General features: G+C 34.6%; 1 protein-coding gene across 1 annotated transcript in view; it reads left to right on the plus strand.

The window, feature by feature from the left end:
• Positions 1-18,890, plus strand: part of TAPT1 (transmembrane anterior posterior transformation 1) — a gene marked incomplete at both ends in the record, with an annotated part of 38,183 nt that overhangs the window by 3,199 nt on the left and 16,094 nt on the right. Inside the window, 2 exon segments of the mRNA XM_010287975.1 lie at positions 2,963-3,081; positions 15,687-15,849. Of these exon segments, the coding sequence (XP_010286277.1) occupies positions 2,963-3,081; positions 15,687-15,849 (282 nt within the window).

Below are 18,890 nucleotides of genomic sequence, written 5' to 3' on the forward strand. Positions count from 1 at the left end.
ATGACTAAGGCAACATCGGTAATAAGGTTTGTCTGGGCTGCATTGTAACTATAACATTAAAAGTAATATTGCTAAAATTCTCAAAATCTCTAGGGATGAAGTTACATGGTAGGGCTACATCAATTTAACTTATATTGAAGGAAGAGTCTTGTTTCACTGTTCCTTCCACTTCAGTCTCCTGCCTTATGGATGCTGCCTGTTTTGCATGAGCTGTGATGCAAAATGTTGGACTGCTCTTAAGTGTTAAGTCAGCTCATAATTAGGCAGCAAATGCTTCACTTTTCTTGCTCTGTTTCTTCTTTGCTAGGATAGTGAGCTGACTTGTTCAGCCAATATTCTTGAGAATCCACACAAGGGCAGCAAGGGAGCTGTATAGCTTGGGGTAGGGGTAGAAAGATGAAAGAGCAGTGGAGGAGGGAGGGTGAATAGGATTCACTCTGTCAGCAGCACTCAGGTTCTCCCTTCAGTATCATTAAATTCATCCTTGGACCATGATGAGAACTGGTTTTAAAAAACTAAATTCCCAGTCAGTTACTGCAGAAAATCATGGAATGAATGAGATTGGGATAGACCTCTGGAGATGATGTAGTTCACCCCCTTGCTTAAAACTGTGTTACTTACAACAGGTTGCTCAGGACCAGATCCACCTGGGCTGTGAACATCTCCAGGGATGGTATCTTCACGTTCTTACTGTTTATCTATTCCAGTTTACAGTAGAATATTCCAGTTATAGTAGAGTCTCAGCTGAACAATATAACAGTTCTAAATCATCACGATTGTAATTATGTAGACTATTACATGCCGTCTCAAAGCCACAGAAATTATTCTGAAGGATCATCACTGTAGATTTCCAATAAAACTTTCAGTGCATAAGAACAAGTGAAGGCCAACAGTCTCTTATAAATAAGGTTGATGCTGTGGTGAAATTGATGGTTTTTGCATGGTAAATCAAACTTCAGTCTGTACTTTGAATATGAAAGAATATGAAACTGAGAAATAAGCAGGTAAATTTAAAAAGTGATAGTTATATTTTTACAGAGATTATGAAATTAATTTGTTAGTTCTTTACATGGGCTTAGTCCAGATTAGTATACATACTAGCTATATTAAATTGAATCATACTTGTTGAAAAAATTGAAAAAGCATGATGAGCACCTAGAAACCAAACTAAACAGTGTACAGATCATCACCCATTGCAGGAATCTCTTGACTGTGTGATTCAAAAGTCTGCTTTGTTGAAATAAACATGTGAGACACTAGGAAAGGAAGAGAAGAGTTTTCTTAATGGCTTGTGTTGTTTACTACCTAATAGTATAATTATAGACTAGGAATGAAAGTCATGATCAGATAGAGTGAGAATAAACTGGAGTAAATTTGTCAAAGCCTATCTCAGGAGATGTTCTTTAACATGCACTTGTTACATGTACATAATTTTGGAATGGGGTGTGATATTAAAAAAAAAAAACCCAAACCAACTCCTGTTCAACTCCAGTCATCCTCAGTGCTTGGATATTCAGCACCCGGTTTAAAAGTTAGCAAAGAAATGTATTAAAATGCAATGCATAATTTCATCCATTATTTGTAACTGCTGCTTCTGATAATTTTGAGTGAAAACTCTCTGCTGAAATTTTAGAAGATGGTACTAGAGGTGAATGAGTGATTGTCAGAGAGGAGACCTTAATGTCGTGGTGGTATTGAAGTACAGACTGCAGAATTGGTAGAAATAGTAGTATAAGGGAAAGTGCCAGCTCAGTGATGATAGCAGTGCCCTTATGCCTGAGTCAGTCATCTTATGTGGCTTGCAGATAGATGTACTGGAGCGTACTCTGTAGGATTGCTTTCAAAGTTACAAGGATACATGAGGAGTAAGAGTGAGAGCAAGGTACTTGTCAGTGATATTTGCTCATTGGACATTGAACTGGCTGTTGCACAAGCTGACAAAGAAGGTATTTTGAAAGGCAGAGAGATTGTGGGAGATAGAAGTATTTTACTTGTGCTTTGGTTTACTTTTTTCCTCCCCAAACCAGTGTCTTCCTTTCTCATCAGCAATACGTACAACTTTCACATGTAAATGCATATCTGTCATGGATATCTAGGCCTGCTTAGATGTTGCTAGTCTTAATTGTGTAGCCAGTTAAGCTTGCCTTTCTGTGTGAATTTCCTTGCAGGAAAAAACACTAGCTTCTGGTCTGACAGAAGCATAAAAGCACATGACTAGAGTCCCATTCAGTTAAATCTTAGATACATTCAAAGAGCAGATAAAGAAGGAATGTCATGTGGGGAGAGTCTGGTATAGAAGAGCTTTCTAATTAGAGTTTAGGTCTAGTTTAATTATCATGGAGTTGCTTGGCTTGTGGCTGTAATGAAATGGCTTTAACTCTTTCTGTAACTTAAGGATAAAGCATTTAAACTGAGGACAGCTGGAAGATTACCATATTTTATATTCTTCTCTGTATGAAAAAGGTAGATATTCTCTGAAGGAGAACTTCCACAGCTGCAATTAGCTGTGCAGTAGAAAATTAACAAGGTAAAAACAAAAAGTTGTGGTTTTTTTTTTTTTAAAAAAAAGCATATTAAAAAGGAGGTAGGTAGAAAATGCTCTATTTCCCCCCCCACCAAGGTTAAAAACATTAACTTTTGTAATCTTAGAGGAAAGTCACCATTGGAAAATGAGCTCCAGTTATATCCAAATGCAATTCATCTATTCAATAAAGACTGAGTTTGGTGAGCCATGGAAATCTGCAAAAGCTTGGACCTTGTGGTGCAGAATTTTTGCTGAGTAGTCTTCCAAGTGCATAGCATGTTATTTTTCTTGCTGTTCAGCTGACTGAACAAGTGAGAGTGTTGTGCTTATTTGGTTAATGAATCTGATATATTTTTCATAAAATAATACAATTCTTTATAAGCTTCTGTAACTCTTTATAAACTACTAACATGCTTCTATTTTATTTTTGTAATTTAGTTGATGTTTTTTGGAATCTTTTTGTGCCTGGATGCTTTTCTCTATGTATTCACCCTACTTCCTTTGAGAGTGTTTCTGGCAATATTCCGGTTCATCACTTTGCCCTGCTATGGCTTACGGTAAGTTGATTCAAGAGAAAGGTGTTGATGCCCTTAAATAATGTTTCTATAGTTATGCGTGTGCTTAATTTTACGATGTTTCAGTGTGGTGAACTACCAATGACTTCTTCCAGTGTAAAATAGAAGTTTTGGTCTAAACTAGCCAAAGCAAAGGTGTGCGTGCAACATTTAAGCTTTGCCACCAGTCACTAAATGTCATCGTTGTTTCCTTCAGACACAACAGTTTGATAGCAGCACCACTTAGGCACATTCAGGTTAGTAAAGGACAGAGATGTAACCTTACCCTATAGGTTGGTGGTTTTTTTTTTTAACTAACATCTGTTTTAAGTGTTTAAAGATTTCTTAGAGGTGAGTTAATGACTTGGCTCATGTCTTTTGATAGACTCTTTGATATTGAAACAAAAGTGTGTTGTTGTTTTTTTTTTTTTACAACACAAGTTTTCCTTATTTCCATGGTAAACTTTACTCAAAGGATCCCTGTATAAAATGTGTTATTTTCTTTAGAGAGTAATTGGATAGGACTAAATAATCAGAATAATATTAAGAAATTTTACATCTTAACCCCTTGCTTTTTTGTTCAGATCAATACTAAGAAGTTGCTAATACATAGAATTTTTGGTTTGCCTTTCTGGTCTAGGCATCAAAAATTGGATAGAATTAATTTCCTTCATAAAAGTTGCTATTTCACAGTAAAGCTGATTATGTAAGCCTTAAGTGTAGCCTAAAAGAAAAGGAGTACTGAATAAATATAGTGTTGAATAAATATATCCTTGAATAAGTAAGGACTTTAGGGTTTTCATTCTGGATTTCTCCAAACGTGAACTTGATCTGTGGTAGCTGATTTTTTTTTTTGTTGCTTGCATTTGCATTATTAATAGTCTTTTATATGTGAAGTGCTTTTAGATGCATAGTTTAGAATATATGTTCTGATTAGAGCAAATGGTAGTCTATTTGCATAAGACATAATATTTCAAAGTATGGTCTTAAGTTGAAATATTTGTACTTTGGTGATGCTTAACATAGGCACTAGGTGTCAGTCTCTAATATTGTGCTGTTAATTTCGAGCTGAATCTCAGACTTCTGTTATGTTAAGAGAATTTTCCTATCTGTGTAAAAAATATGAGAGCTATTTAGTTTTAGCCTGATGGCAAGTCAAATTAGGTGCCTATTTTTAAATATTTATATGGGTGCTATTGCTAAAATATTAAAATTCAGGTAAATGTAGTGGATTTTAACCTATCATTTCGATCTTACTACTTTTTTTTATGTTTAAAAAGTGTTCTTCCTTGTTTATAAACTCAGGTTTGCTTTTGACAAACAAGTTTTCTGCTCTTCTGAAATGATGATTAAAAATTTGCAAGACCAGTTGCTGGTTTTGGGTATTGTTCAATATACTGAAGAAAGCAACACTGGAAGTACCATATACAGTCACATGTGTGTGTATATATGTCTACATGCACCTGCAATGTTAAAACTCAGTCTGCTTGCTTGACAGTATTTTTAGTTTGTGAGGCAGGATAGAATCAAATTTAATCTATTCAACTTGACTATGTTAACTTTAAAGTGTTATCAGGTAAGGTGCAGTGAAACTGAGATTATCTCAAGCGAAGAAGGCTTTGTTCCTGTAACAACTCCTGAAGCAATTTCTTTTGTCACAGTTATTTCAAACGTTTATGGAATTTATTTCCCTAGTTTCTCTTTAGTTGTTCACTACTTGAGTCTTTCTGTAATTCATTAATGTTTTAAAGTTGGTGGCTTTTTACTGAAACGTTCACAATTCATGTTCATAGTATGTAATGGAACTTTTTCAGATGTAATGATTCTTGTTTCCAAATATTCAGAGCCTGCACTTTGATTTTTGGGTTTCTGGTGTTTTTCTAGTTATGCTAATTTGATTTGTTATGGCAAAAAACGTTTGGGATTTTCTTCTAGCTCGGGAAATGCATTTTTATGTGTTTGTAACAAAACTTCAATAGGTAAAACACATCTGTAATTACAGAAGGTACTTACAAAGCAGGTGGCTCTTTATCTTTTAGCTTGCTCTTCCTCACAAATGTCAAGTAAGTGTTGAGAGACATGACTAGTTGTTATTTGAACCTGCCACATCATATTCCATTCTGTGTAGTAAATAAAAGTGCTCCTCCCTTCATCTTGACTTTTTTCTTAACATCTTAGTGATTAGGTAGTGAGTGTTCAGTCTCCCTGCCAGTTTATTCCTCTGTTAATTTATTTTCTCATAACTCTTTCTGCTTTTTTTAGTGTAGAAAATTGTTATATTACCCATTATTTCCTTAAAACAGTAAGACCACACTCTGTATAAGATGGGCTAATTCCTGTCTGGTATTGTGTGCAGTGCTTAAACATAGGGAAAAGGGAACAGAGAGTAATGTATCTTAAAGAACTATGTTTCCTTTTTCTGCTAAGACAGTGTAAGTGCTTCAGTTTGACTGCTAAGTCGTCATTCCTTGTCACTTGATCTTTCCTTTTGGGTAAATTTAGTTATGTGTATTTTTCAGAGCTATATTGGTGTTAACATAGCTATTTTGTAGAGAAACTTTAAAACTTCAAAAACTTCAGTCAGAAGAATCCAAGATTCTGTCATTAAATAAACTAAACTGCAGGTTAAATTGCTGTGGTCAAACTGGCAGAGGCTGAATCATCACATTGTGGTGCTTTTGGCAGGTGCAGGTTCACTGTTGCTATGCTTTGGAAATAGCAGCATGCTCTTAAAAAAATTAACAAACACTTCACAAAATTAAATTACATCTTCTGAAATTACAAAAAAAAAAAAAAATCACTTCTGCGCTATTTTCTTCCAAGTTGTGGAAAGAAGTTTCCTAAATTGCTGTCTTTGAGTCTTCTAAACTATTCTCATTTTATTAAAATAGTCTTTGACAAAATAAAAGCACATACTTTGCTGGAACAACAAATCTAAGGTAGAAAGAGAAGTGGACCTGGTGGAGTTTTTTTCCATAATTACAGTCCTTGACGATAAGGTTCCTAAAACTAACTCTACCTGTGGTTGAAAGATATGGTTTCCTTTTACAATTCAGAGACTTTTTTTTTTTTTTATTAGTACCTCAGACCCAGAGATTCTGGGCCGATTAATTTCTCTACTTGTTTTGAAACACTTTTATAGAGCTAACTTTTTGTTTTTCTTGAAAATATGTTGCACACCAATAGAAGCTCTTGTGGGAATGTGGAAAAGCTCTCTGTGTTATTTGAAGAACACAGATATGAAGGCTAAAACTGTATGTTAGTGAAACTCTGATGGGACTCTGGATTTAATTATACCTAAAGGCATTTTACATCTTGTCCACAAAGCAAGTAAGGACTTGTTATGGAAAGTGAGACTTTTTTTTTTTCTCCAAATTCAAGTTTTCTCAAGAAAATACAGAAGTAGGTTATGAATTTTCTTATATGTGAAGATTGATTGGCAAGATCTTTACATTTCTTCCACATGGAAATAGATACAGATTATAAATGTGTTCTATGTTTTTCTTTTACTCCACTCTCTTCTCCCTGAAATAAGTGAATTTAGATCCTGTCAGCAATAACATCATTAACTTCAGTTGTATTATATGTACCTCCTGAAATTCCCATTGCTGTCCTGTGAAATCATAGATCTATGCTTTCCAGTAGGAAATAAATACAACAGCATTACTTCAAGAAAGAAACTGTATAAAGAAAGGATCTCAGGAAAAAAAACCCAAATGAACAAAACCAAACAAATACACTGGCATTCTTATTATGGACATTATTTCTTTGTTCATATTATCAGGTTATTAAATAAATTTGAACCTCTGTTGCACACTTATTCCCAAGCCTAATTTTTTTTTTTTTTTTTTTTTTTTGCTAAGGGCAATCGCTGTTCAATACATAAACTTCCTATGGTCTAGTTAAGTTCATTGAGAAAGTAGAACACCTGTCCATGAAAATGTGTGGCTTTCTATCAACCAAAAAAAGGCAGGTGCATTCAGTATTTTCTGTAATAAACTCTCAGATCAAGTACTCCTTTCTCCGTTCCATAACAGTGCATAGTGTAGCAACATTACAACCTTCTCTTTCTTTCTTTCTTGTAAATCAGACCGAAGGGAAGAGCACTTTCACTTCCTTTATAGGATGGAATGTGGTGTCACAGGGATTCCTCCTTGGTGAGTAAATCCTGATTTTCTTTTTCCTTCTATGCTGTCATCCAAATTGAGACATCTACATGTAATCAGTAAAAAGACTGATTACAAATGAACAATGTAGCTAAGTTAACCATTATACTTCAAAGGAGAAACCAACACTTAGTTTTAATATCCAACACAAGAAATTGATTCAGTGCTGTTTATGGTAGGTATATTTTCATATGTAACTTCACATCACTGTGGAAATAGGCTGTGATCTTAACAGATTTAAAACATTTTTTACATAGAGTGCCTGTGGACCATTTGACCCATTTTAAAATAGGCTATCTTGGAAAAACTGTAGCCCCTGCTGTACTTAGTTTATAGTGCCTTAAGCTTTTTTTTTATGCTTATTCTAAATAATGCTTCAGTGAGGTTCATAGCTATGTTTTTGTGTGTACTTCAAGCAGGTTTTTTTAATGCTTAAAGTAAGTTTTGGGGAGTTCTGAAAGTTCATTGCCAGGTGTCTTAATATTAGACTTGAAGTTGATTCTCTGCATAATAAAATACAGCACTGTAGCATATGTTCCTATACTGACTTCAGTTATAGTTGATTCTGTTTTAAAAAAAAAATAAAAGCTCAATGAAAGCTAATTCTGGTTGTCACTTATTTGAAACCTTATTTTTTTATTTATTTTGAGACAGCTCTCATCGGGGCCTAACAGCAAGGTTGGTTTCGTTTCATTCTTAGCATGGTCTCGTGCTGTGTTGTGTGCATGTAGAGGCTTTTTATTGTTCAAGAAATTAAATGCCATCTAATCTTGGCAAACTCAGCTCTCCCTATCTTAGAATTCTTCATTTGGGACATGTTTTTTTTATCAGCACCTAGTCTGTATATCTCACAATTTTACAACAGTAAAGTCCAGCATACTGTAAACTGTATCTATTTTTGAAGTCTCAAACTGGATATTCGATTTGATCAAAACTAGCTTTTCTTCCTGAAGCCAAACTTAACTCCAAACTTGAGCATAATCGTAGGAAAATATTTCGAATAGATCACTTTGAACATTTTGAAAGTTCTTAGTGTGTAGCTATATGGGCAAGTATGCCCTTCAGACAGTTTTGCTTGGGTTTTGTTTTCCCTGACGTCTTTACTTAGTATGCTAACAGGAAAATAATCCCCTTATGTGTTAATCTGATCATTCTTGTTAGTGCTTCATATAAGATTAGAAATTTACAATACCACGGTTCATTAATGGAGGATACATTGAAGCATTGAGACTTTGATCAAGACTAAATATCTACATGTAAAACAAAATCCCACAGTTCAGTTTCCATACAAGTATCTGTGTAAAAATGGAGAAAGAAAAGATACCTAAACAAAACTTTAACTAGACCACCACTTCAATAACTGAAATATATTATTAACTAATATAAACCTTTAGTGGTTGTCTGTTTCCAAGTGTTAACGTTGAATAAATAATACAATTAGAAAAAGGTTTGCTGTAAAATACTTGCTCAAACTTGTAACGACAGTGCTAAAACACTTCTTCAGTGCATTATTAGCTGAACAATAAACCTATATAAGGGAAAAGGGTTTTTTTCATAGTGTGAAGTACAGTAACATTTATAGAAATAATACTGTTATCTTAATGGTTTATAAATGGGTATGTATGCAGGTGATTGTTAATTATATTAAGATTAAAATATCCATCTAAAGCATTATAGCAATGATAGTGTATTCATATCTTTAAATTACTGTATCTGTGACATGAATAGTGAATATTTTGTCTGTGTGAACTATGAAGGGATAATAGCTTAAAGTAATTTGAATTATTTGGATGAGACTATGCTAAAGGAACCAATTAAAAATACAGTAAACTATGAAATTAAACATGAAAAACGTACTGAATTCCTGTTGGTTTAAAAAATTATTTTTTCAAAAACCAAACTACTCTACAAGGTGACTGAAAAACCCTACGTAGCTAGCCTAGTGAAGCATTGAGGAGGACCAGAAATCCTGAAAGACAAAAGTAAAGAAGTTGTATGATAACTCTGCACTGACTGGCATATGCTAAGTTTAGAATAATGTATGCAGGGTGTGTATGCAGCAGATGCTGAATTAAGTACTCAGACAAGTATACTTGCCTGCAGATTACTTTGTATACAATATAGTGAAAACATTGTTCCTCTTGGAATGACAGTTGCTGAAAAGCATACCATAGACTACTGTAGTGAGGTTGTTTTTCAGACTTTTTTTAATACAGTAAGAACAAATTCCTCTTTGTCCTGGTGTGCATTTTATGTTCCAAATGGTTTAACCATTTTAAATTCAATAAGCAAGACTTATTAAAACACTTAATACCTCATCTTGGTTATTTTGGAAGTCAGTCACTTAAGCAAACTTGTGCATTAGCTACTTGTGATTTGTAACATATTAAAGCCATCCATTTAATTTGTAACAAAATAAATATTTAACATATTAAATATCAGTAAACTGTGATTTATTTTTCATAATGCTCTACTTAGCTTTAAGCAACTTTAATTGTACAGCTGTTGGAACAAAAAGGGATTGGTGGGGTAGTTGCCAGTACACTGAAAGCCTTGAGCTGTTTTTGCTTCTTGAATAACTTAAAGGAAAAATACTGTGACATTGAACATGCTGTTCAGTTAGAACAGTCACAAACATTATATGCAGGTAGTATAACCATTTGTATGGTCACAGCCCTTATGAATGATTGAACCTAATGTTTTTCAACCAGTAGATGGAGACAGAACTCTTACTATATGAAATGTGGATCATGGCCATTTGAGTATGGTATCAAATAGACATACCTTGAAAATGACTGTCAAGTAACTAGTTTCTTAAACTTTCACTTGTCTAAGGACATTGCTTATGACGAACACTGTTTTCACACCGTTTTTCTTCACTGGGTAGCTGTTATATGCATCTCTTGAAATCAGTTTGACTCAATTTTGTAACACTTAGAGTGGATTTTCTTAAAGTGTCGCAAGTAATCATGAAAAAAATTTAGATTTTGTTGTTCCTAAAATGTATAGAACAAATTTGTGGATAGCCAGAATATTTGATAATATTCTAATTTGATAGTATTTTAATTTAATTTTATAGAATAGCAAAGTAATTCTTCCTAACTGTTTATAAGGGAAGTTGCTTGCTTTTAGCTTTCTAAAGGGGGGGGGATGTATACAGATCCAGTGGTTTTCTAAACAGAGGAAAGACTTGGATTCATGCTTTCTGAATGTGTCTCAAGGTGGGTAAACCATAAACTGGAAAGTTTGAAGCATAAGTATTAAACCTTGAGCTTATGAATTGTGTTGAAAAAAAGTAATATTTTTTTTCTGTAACAGACTGGGTTTTTCTAAATTGGTTGTCAGTGCACTATATAAATTCTGCCTTAGTTTCAACTGCTTCAAACACTGATAAGCATTGAGCTTGTCATGCTTCTTGGATGCTGCGGTGGAATAGGGAGGTATAGTAGTAAGGCTTGCACATCGCTTTCTTATATTAAAATGAACCAATAAGCTTGTATATCCCCTTATGCACCCATCTGTATAATTATGTTATTTGGAGACATAAGCGTTTGTTTTGGTGGAGGTTTTCTGTCAATTAGATGTAATGGTAAATGTACCCAAAGGCTTAGGAGTTTGAATATCTTGTTAAGTACATGCTGTAGAATATTGAAGACCCTGCATGTGTTTTTCCTGTGTTGTCTTAACTTGCTGGTTAGTGTTACAGTGTGAGAGAGGTTATCTGTAGAGGACTGCTTGGATTTTCACTCTGAATTCATGCAGATTGAAGGATCATCTCACATTTAAACAGCTTGGTGTATTCAGTGGTAGTAATAGTAAAGCAATACAGGATTTTATGTAGTGGATAATAGAAAGAATGGGTAAGCCTTACTTTTTACTATTAAGATGTGAAAGTTGTAATTTAAATTACATTCAGCTGTGTAATCAGCTAAATTGTGAAATAATTCACATAACATTGTTTCTGGAATCCAGCAGGATATTAGAGGAGCTGCATCTTGGACAAAGGCTCTCGTGATACTGTCTTTTAAGAGTGGAGTTCACTAAAGCGGGGAAAGTGTTACTGTTTAGTTTACTTCAGCAGCATCACTGTATGCCTGGGATAGCTTTGAAGGAAAAGACCAACTCTGTTCTATAGAAAGATTCTACTGCTTGCTGTTTTGAAACTGGAGTGATTAAATATAAAATAACATAGCTGTTACGATCTTTATTTATTGTTCTTTTTTTCTGACTCAGGAGAAGAAACACCCATAAGTAATTTTCATCTGAAATCTTTCCCTCTGTATTCTGTCGTATTTCATGTACAACTGTAAAAAAAAAAAAAAATATGCACAGTCTCTTGAAATGAGCTAAGCTGTTTCAACTTCTTGTATCTCTGTTCAGTGGTGTCTAGAGTTGTACAGTAGCTCAGTATTGTCTAGTTCTTACCTCTTGGCTCCCTACTTTCAAATGAAGTAATGAAAGTATTATCAGCATTATGCTATGTATTTCTTCTTTGTTTCTTGACCTTTGTATAGTTGACATAGCTTGGCTGATACAAGCTTTTTTCTTTGGTTGCGGGGGGTTTGAGATTCTGTAGTACTCATGGTGCAGATCAATACAGCATTATGAATTTGTATGTGATAGTAATCATGAGGTCCGAGTACTTAGTACTCAAGATTGTTCTGAAAGTACTTTCCAGTGTTGGCACTGCATAGTTAGTGGAGACTTAACTAGAAAAGTATATTGAGAAAAATTAATGGAGAAAATGTAATGTGTGTAATGGGTATGCTAAGACTTTTTATGACAGGAATAAAATCGCATCAGTGTGTGTTCATATGTATTAAACAGTTTAATGTGAAGAATAAGAACGATATGTGACAAATACGGATTAAACCAATGTGAACCTGATCATATACTAAAACTGCAATGTTCAGTTCTCACTGAGCATCATTTCATAACTACAGGCTTTGCAGTTAGTTCTGTGTATTTGCCAAAAGGTGACAAATCATTAGACTTAATTCGTTTACTTAATTTCCTTGTCTTTGTAGGAAATAATTATCCCTATCCCATATTAAATTCAGAGCCACACCTCAAAATCCTTTTGTAAATGTTATTAGCCAGAGTGGAAGAGGATTCTGCTGCAACAAAACTGCTTTTGTGGATTTATGCAGTAGCCATGGTTAATCTCTCATTTGGAAACAAGTTAGTTGTAGACCATAGATTATTTGCCTAGTCAATATGAAGGAGTCTGCCTTAGTGTATAATGACAGGATCTTCTTACTCTTTTCACTTTCTAGAAAGCAGTTTTCAGTACTGAGCCTTTGCAATAATCCCTTGTACTGACTAGGGGTTAGAGATACTGACAGCTCTTCTGTCATCAGACTGAGTAAATTGAAACTGTGAGGATATTTTTGCAACTTCTTTTAAAGATCTGTTTTGAAGAAGTTGTCACAGCATTACTGTTGGTTCTGCTTCTCCAGTGGATGAGAAACACAAGAAGTTATTGCACAACTTTGAATAGAACATTAATAGAGTGTATTTTTAGTTAAAACATCAGAAAAAAAATTGTGTACTGCAGTTTTTTTCTAGATATACAGACTACTGAGAAATTAAATCCAAGTCACTTGAGAGGTAAAATTCTCTAAAAACATTATTTGACAGTACTGAATTCTACAAAAGCTTAATTCCTGTAAGGCACAGCAATCGAGTGTAGTTGATCTGACCATTTTGGGCAGCCTTTGAATGGAACTGTGGTGATACTCAGTTTGTTCTGTACACAGCACATCCTCAAAAGATCTTAATCTTTCCAGTGTACAGGATGCTGTGTGCAAGTTTGGATGCATCTTCATACGCCATTATTCTCCTGAGTTAGTTTTCAGAGTTGAGATCACCTTTAGAAGAGCATTTGTGCTATTGATTGTGTGTAGTATGTTCTTAGAGTTCATATTCCCCTGTGATGGTCGCTATCCACTTTTACATCTGCTTCTTCCAAGTTGGTTTTACTCGAGTGTAGTCATTCTGATGAAAATCAACACAAGTGGAGGACAGATAGGTTTAACAGTACAGAATAACTGTGACTTGTGACTGTACTGGTTGTTGAGCATCTTTGATATTATTTGTAAGCCAGAAAGCCTTTAACGTGATAATTTTCAGTCTGTATTGATTTGTGGACATCAAAGCATTTTCCTGTGAGAATCTTTCTGGACTGCTTCAGTAACTTCATAAACAGGTTGTGCTTACTAGTGCATTTCAACAAGAGACTATCCCATTGCAAAAACTTGTACCTTGCCAAACTTTTAAAACATAGACTTTTGAAGCGAGTGTCTCTTGCTAGTCAGGTTTTGTCTGCCAGGTGCTCAGTACTTCTCTAATGATAAGGTAGGTGTTGGCTGGAAGAATTAAGATGCTAATTTTCTGAGTAACAAATTCTGATTCTCTTTTTCAAATTCTAAGACCTGGCATTACTGTTGTGGAGTAATTATACCCTTATCACTTTATCCTAATGTGGATTGCGGAGTCTGAGTGTTGTCTGGGTGACTCTTACTGAAATGACTCTGAGTACACTTCCAAAATTGAAGTAGGCTGGAGAAAAAGGAACATGCTGTGTTACTCAGTGTATGAGTGGTAATCATAATCATGGGCTTTCTATGAAATTTTAAATATATGCTAATACATTTAAATCATTTAAGTCAGGTGTAGTTAAATAGGGCAATAAACTTTCAAAACGTCATTTTGCGGGTTGGAGAGGGTGCATTATTTTTTTTTGTCACGCAAGGGCATAGTGATAGGGTCTTTAAGCAACAGGCAAATACTGGATGTGCTGGAAAATGGACACTTTGTTTTCTTTAAGTTTTTAAATTGGTGTTTTCAGTTAATACTCAATTCAGGGTGGAAGGAAAAGAAAGAAATTTCACTGAGGTTTTCTGTCAAGGACTTGGTCTGAAATAAAATGTGGTGTGGTTGCTCTTACTGGATGACTTCTGAAAGCAAGAAAATGTCTCTTAGGGTGAAAAAGCCACTCTAAGCTTTTCTGGTGTGCTGGACCAGGATAATTCTATTGTTCAGAATATAATTAATTTTAGTACAGATTATGCAGTAAAAAGTATATAGTAAAAGGAGCAGTTGCTGTCTATTCAAAGTGTAATAGTGTACATCTGAGAGTTCTGGAAACTTTTCTTGCTCATACTCCTAGAATGAGCATGATCTATTTGCCCATTGTAGAATGACACTGTGTGATTCTGTGAGTGTTATAATGCATGAATGCTCTCTTCAGGGCTCTTTTTCTTTTGAATGGAAGAGAACAAAGAACCCCAATGTGTAACACCCTAACTCTGATGTATTTAAATAGAATGAGTCAGTTAGCTGGGATTTTTGACTTGTCTGCAGGGTCTGTAGAACGTCTTGACTCCCAGAGGTCATAAGTAACTGTTCAGATGTTTTAAAACAACATGAATTTTTGTCAAGTTGCTGTAAATTTTTTCTAAACGTATTATCAGATTATGGGAGCATTGGTGAATCTCTGGATAACCAACTAATTTAAGAATACAGAAAATGATAATTCATAACTTGCGTTCTGCTGATTGGTTACGACTTTTGTGAAATGTTAAATTCTGCAAAAGCCTTTCAGTATATATTAAATACATGCAAGAGAAATTATTTCTCTTATTTTTTATATTTAATTCTCAAATAACCTTTTGATTTGAAGGCTTTTAAAATGCTTTGCATCCTATAATACTAAACCAAATAAATAGATAAGTAAATACGTAGCCTTGCAATTTTATTATGCTTATGGCTGCTATTGTGGCAATTGAGCTAAAACTGTTTTCTTCTTATAGTTCTAGTTTATAGGATGAAATTGTATAATGATTCATTTAGTCTTGTGGGTTACTTGTGGGACTATAGATAGAAAACTCCTGCGTTGGTTCAAGATCAACTTCAAGCTCTGATGTCAAATTGTTTGCATTTAATACTGCAGACCTGATAGCTAAAAGAAGATACGGAATTATGTTTAGAACCTGTTCCTCAGCATCTGGTTCATTATACTGAAATTGAAGATGACTGCTGCTTTTTTTTTTCTTTTGGTTATAGCAAACACAGTTTCTGTAACTTGGGAAGTCAAAATGATAAGTAGAATTGGCTGGAAGAGGAAAGGGAAATTAAAAACCCAAAGGCATGCATGCAGAAGGTTTTTAACAAGTGGGAGCTCTTACCCAACAGATACTGTATTTTAACTAAATTGATGTGGCAGATAAGAGAATGTGATCCTGTTCAGGAGTGTGATCTATGAGTGTCTATCACAGTACTGGTGCTCCTTATGTGTTGGAGTAAGGGGCAGGGGAAGTAATAAACTAAATTAAAATATGTCCTTGATTAACAGCTTCTGTAAATTCATACTGACTTGGTAACATTTGGATTTTGTGGGTATATGACATTTAGTGGGACTTTTTGCCCTTTGTATTTCAGTGATAGACGTTTGCTACAGCCTGCTCAGGTATGTGACATTCTCAAAGGAGTTATATTGGTCATCTGCTACTTCATGATGCACTATGTTGACTACTCTATGATGTATCATCTGATAAGGGGACAGTCTGTCATAAAGCTCTACATCATCTATAACATGCTTGAGGTAAGAATGTTGGCACCAGAATATCAAGCACGCTTTCTTCAGACTATCTAAAATATTGTTACATAACTGCATTTGTACTTAGAATATGGCACATATTGTATTCTCACAAATGTGCACACACCTGTGATAATAAGCCTGGATGCAGTGAAACCGACAAGTTTGTGAAAAATAAGTTTTGTAGATAGTTTCATACTGCCTAGTACTTGGAGCTTATTGATCAGTTTAGTTGAATGAAAATTGAGAACTGGAAATGGAAGAAGAAATGTCTTAAACTGAAATGCAAGAAGTGGAATGAATGAGGTTTTGAACTCATTGAAAAAAGTAGAAACTATTGATTTGAAATAGGCGATAAGATCCTGAGAGAGAGCAGAGGAATAAGATGGTAGAAGACACGGATTTGGTTTTTAATTCTTCGTTATAGAAGTATAGCTTTCATCATATGCAAGGACACATGTTACTGCTTAACCTATCTCAGTCCTGGCTAGCAAGCAAAAGCCGGAGTACATAATAAGTTGAATGAATATAGTGAAACAAGAAAAGTTATTTCTGGTTTGGGAGGTAAGATAAAGAGAAATTCTGGGGAAAAATTGCTTCGGTTTTGTTATTAATGTAAAGCATGAGATTTTTAATTGCACTTCTATTATCAATGATTCATGAAGTAAATACTGTTTTTCATAGCTACAATCTTATCTCCATCCTGCGAATGTAGGACGTATTAGGAATACAACCTCTTAAAAGGACTCAGTCAGAGCTTTGTACACAAGAGTTACTCTACTAGGATTCTGGGATCTCTGAATAACATATTAATCCTTGTTTGAACCTCTGTTGTACCTTTGTTTGAAGGCTGCTAGAACAGAGCTACACTTTGTGCAAAATCTGAATATTTTGTCTAAAGACATTTGTTCTTTCCTCATAACGTGAAAATACTGCATGAGGAACACACTTTATTATCCTAAGTGAAATAAATATCATACAAACCACGTCAGTTTAGATTCATAGGGTTTTGTTTCCTTTGATTTTAGATTTGCTGAAAAACATGTCCAAATATTAAATTGGCACTGAGCTACTATGTGGATTTTACTTGTGTTGGGAAATATTCATCCATACATAGTTGCATAATCTGTGAGAAGTTATCACTTACTAAATAAATCCACGTGCTTAAAATAGTAATTTCTCTTTATTTCAAGACCACTTCAAGTCACTTCTTACAGTGCTGAGAAAGTACAGCACTATGTGCTCACCATGTAATTTGAAGAGAGACTGCAGTATTTGCTGTGAATTGGAAGCCATGTGCCATTCCAGTTTAAATGAAGGGAAGAATTGAGTTTCTTTGCTACGTTTGGCAGAACCAAAAGTGTGTGTCTCAACTAAGAAGTACTGCCAGAGTTTCATTTCCTTTTTAGGAAAGTGGGAAGTCTGTTACCACTCATAGTTATTAGAAAAATTACATTAGACTTGGAAGTAGGAAACAGGTTTTAATTTCCATGGTGTCTCGTGAAACCCAACATGCCAAGCAGACGGTATGTTTTTAAAGGGGTGCTTTTACCATGGTGGGTTGCAGCCACACTATTTGCAGAAAATGTCATGAGATCCCACTGAAAGACCTGGTTAATAGTCAGCTTTCAAGAGTTGGAGTATTGGCTTGCTTAGACTGGTGAATTTCATTTTAAGTCTTTGCTACTAATGCAAGCAATGCTTTTTAAGGAACTGTTAGATACACTTTTTTTAAAGTAATAAACTTTACGTTTTCACAAGTTTTCAAAACAGGAAGATCTTCTTAATTTAGTTAAATCACTGAACAACAGAGATGTTTACAATGTCCTAATGTTTTCGGCTGTTACCAAGTCCGGGGAATATTGTCCTGGACAGATATGATGAATGCAAAGTCTTCAAATTATGTGCTGAATGCTCCAGATAGACAGCCTAAGGGGAGCATTCAGCACATTTGGCTTAAATGACACTTTTCTTTTTTAGATTCAGACCCACCGGCTCCTGCTCCTTGTGAAGCCCCAGTGTGCGTTACGCTGGTGACAGCACTCACCATGGAATTCTGCTGGAGCCTGGAGCCGGCATGTAGGGTTTAGGTAAGTCCTATTTGGAAAAGGAAGCAACAATATTGTGTGGTGGGTTTTAATATTTTCTACCCTGTGAACTAAGAAACAAGGCCTGCTTACATAAAAATGAAAGCAAAGCCAACATTGTATCTATTAAAACCCTCACAATATTGTGAACAAAAACCAAACTCTAAGCATTCTGTAGTTGGTGTTACTACACCAGTTGTAATTACTCAATGGGTCATTACAATGAGCAGGAACCAAATAATGCAGACCACCTTAATTTACAAAATCTAAAAGCCGAAAACAATACCACTGTAAATATCTCTCAAACTGATGGGCTTTTCAACTTCAGATTTATGATAATGCATCAGCTCATGGTTTTCATTTTATTTCACAGGTGATACTGAAACAGTAACATTATAGTATGGTTTACTTGAGACATGCAGTAAAAATTTGTTCTAATTCAGCCTTCATATTTTAGGAAACTTCAATAAATGTTGGCTTGAGTAAGTTAATATATATGACTTCTCTCCCTTTGGTATCTTTACCTTTAGAACTCTTTAACAAATCTGGAAATTATCCCAAATCTAGGTTTACTTATGTTGTCCCAAGAACTTATTTTCTAGTTAGTAGGTATGGTTCAATATTTGCAGGTACACCATGCACTTAATTCTATATTGCTACGTGTTGTTTCAACATGTGCAAAATTGCTGTCTTACAGAAAGACAGTAAGAGGAAATATCAGTTGTCTTTATTAAGTAAAGATAATCAGTTTTTCATATTTAACTATTTCCATTTTGTTGAGTTACTAAGCAATGAAAGATACCTCTTTTTTTAGTCAGACATTTGCATTGTGATACCAAATTTAATTTTTGAAGTTCTATTTTTGTTGTCCCATGCAGCTTAGTGTTAAAATTACTGAAGTGTAGTGTATAGCCAGGAAAAAAGTCTTTCCTTATAATGATCTTCAGTTTTACATGCTTG

The sequence above is a fragment of the Phaethon lepturus genome, unplaced genomic scaffold (genome assembly GCF_000687285.1).
Source record: "Phaethon lepturus isolate BGI_N335 unplaced genomic scaffold, ASM68728v1 scaffold53555, whole genome shotgun sequence".
In the NCBI taxonomy this organism is placed as follows: Eukaryota; Metazoa; Chordata; class Aves; order Phaethontiformes; family Phaethontidae; genus Phaethon; species Phaethon lepturus.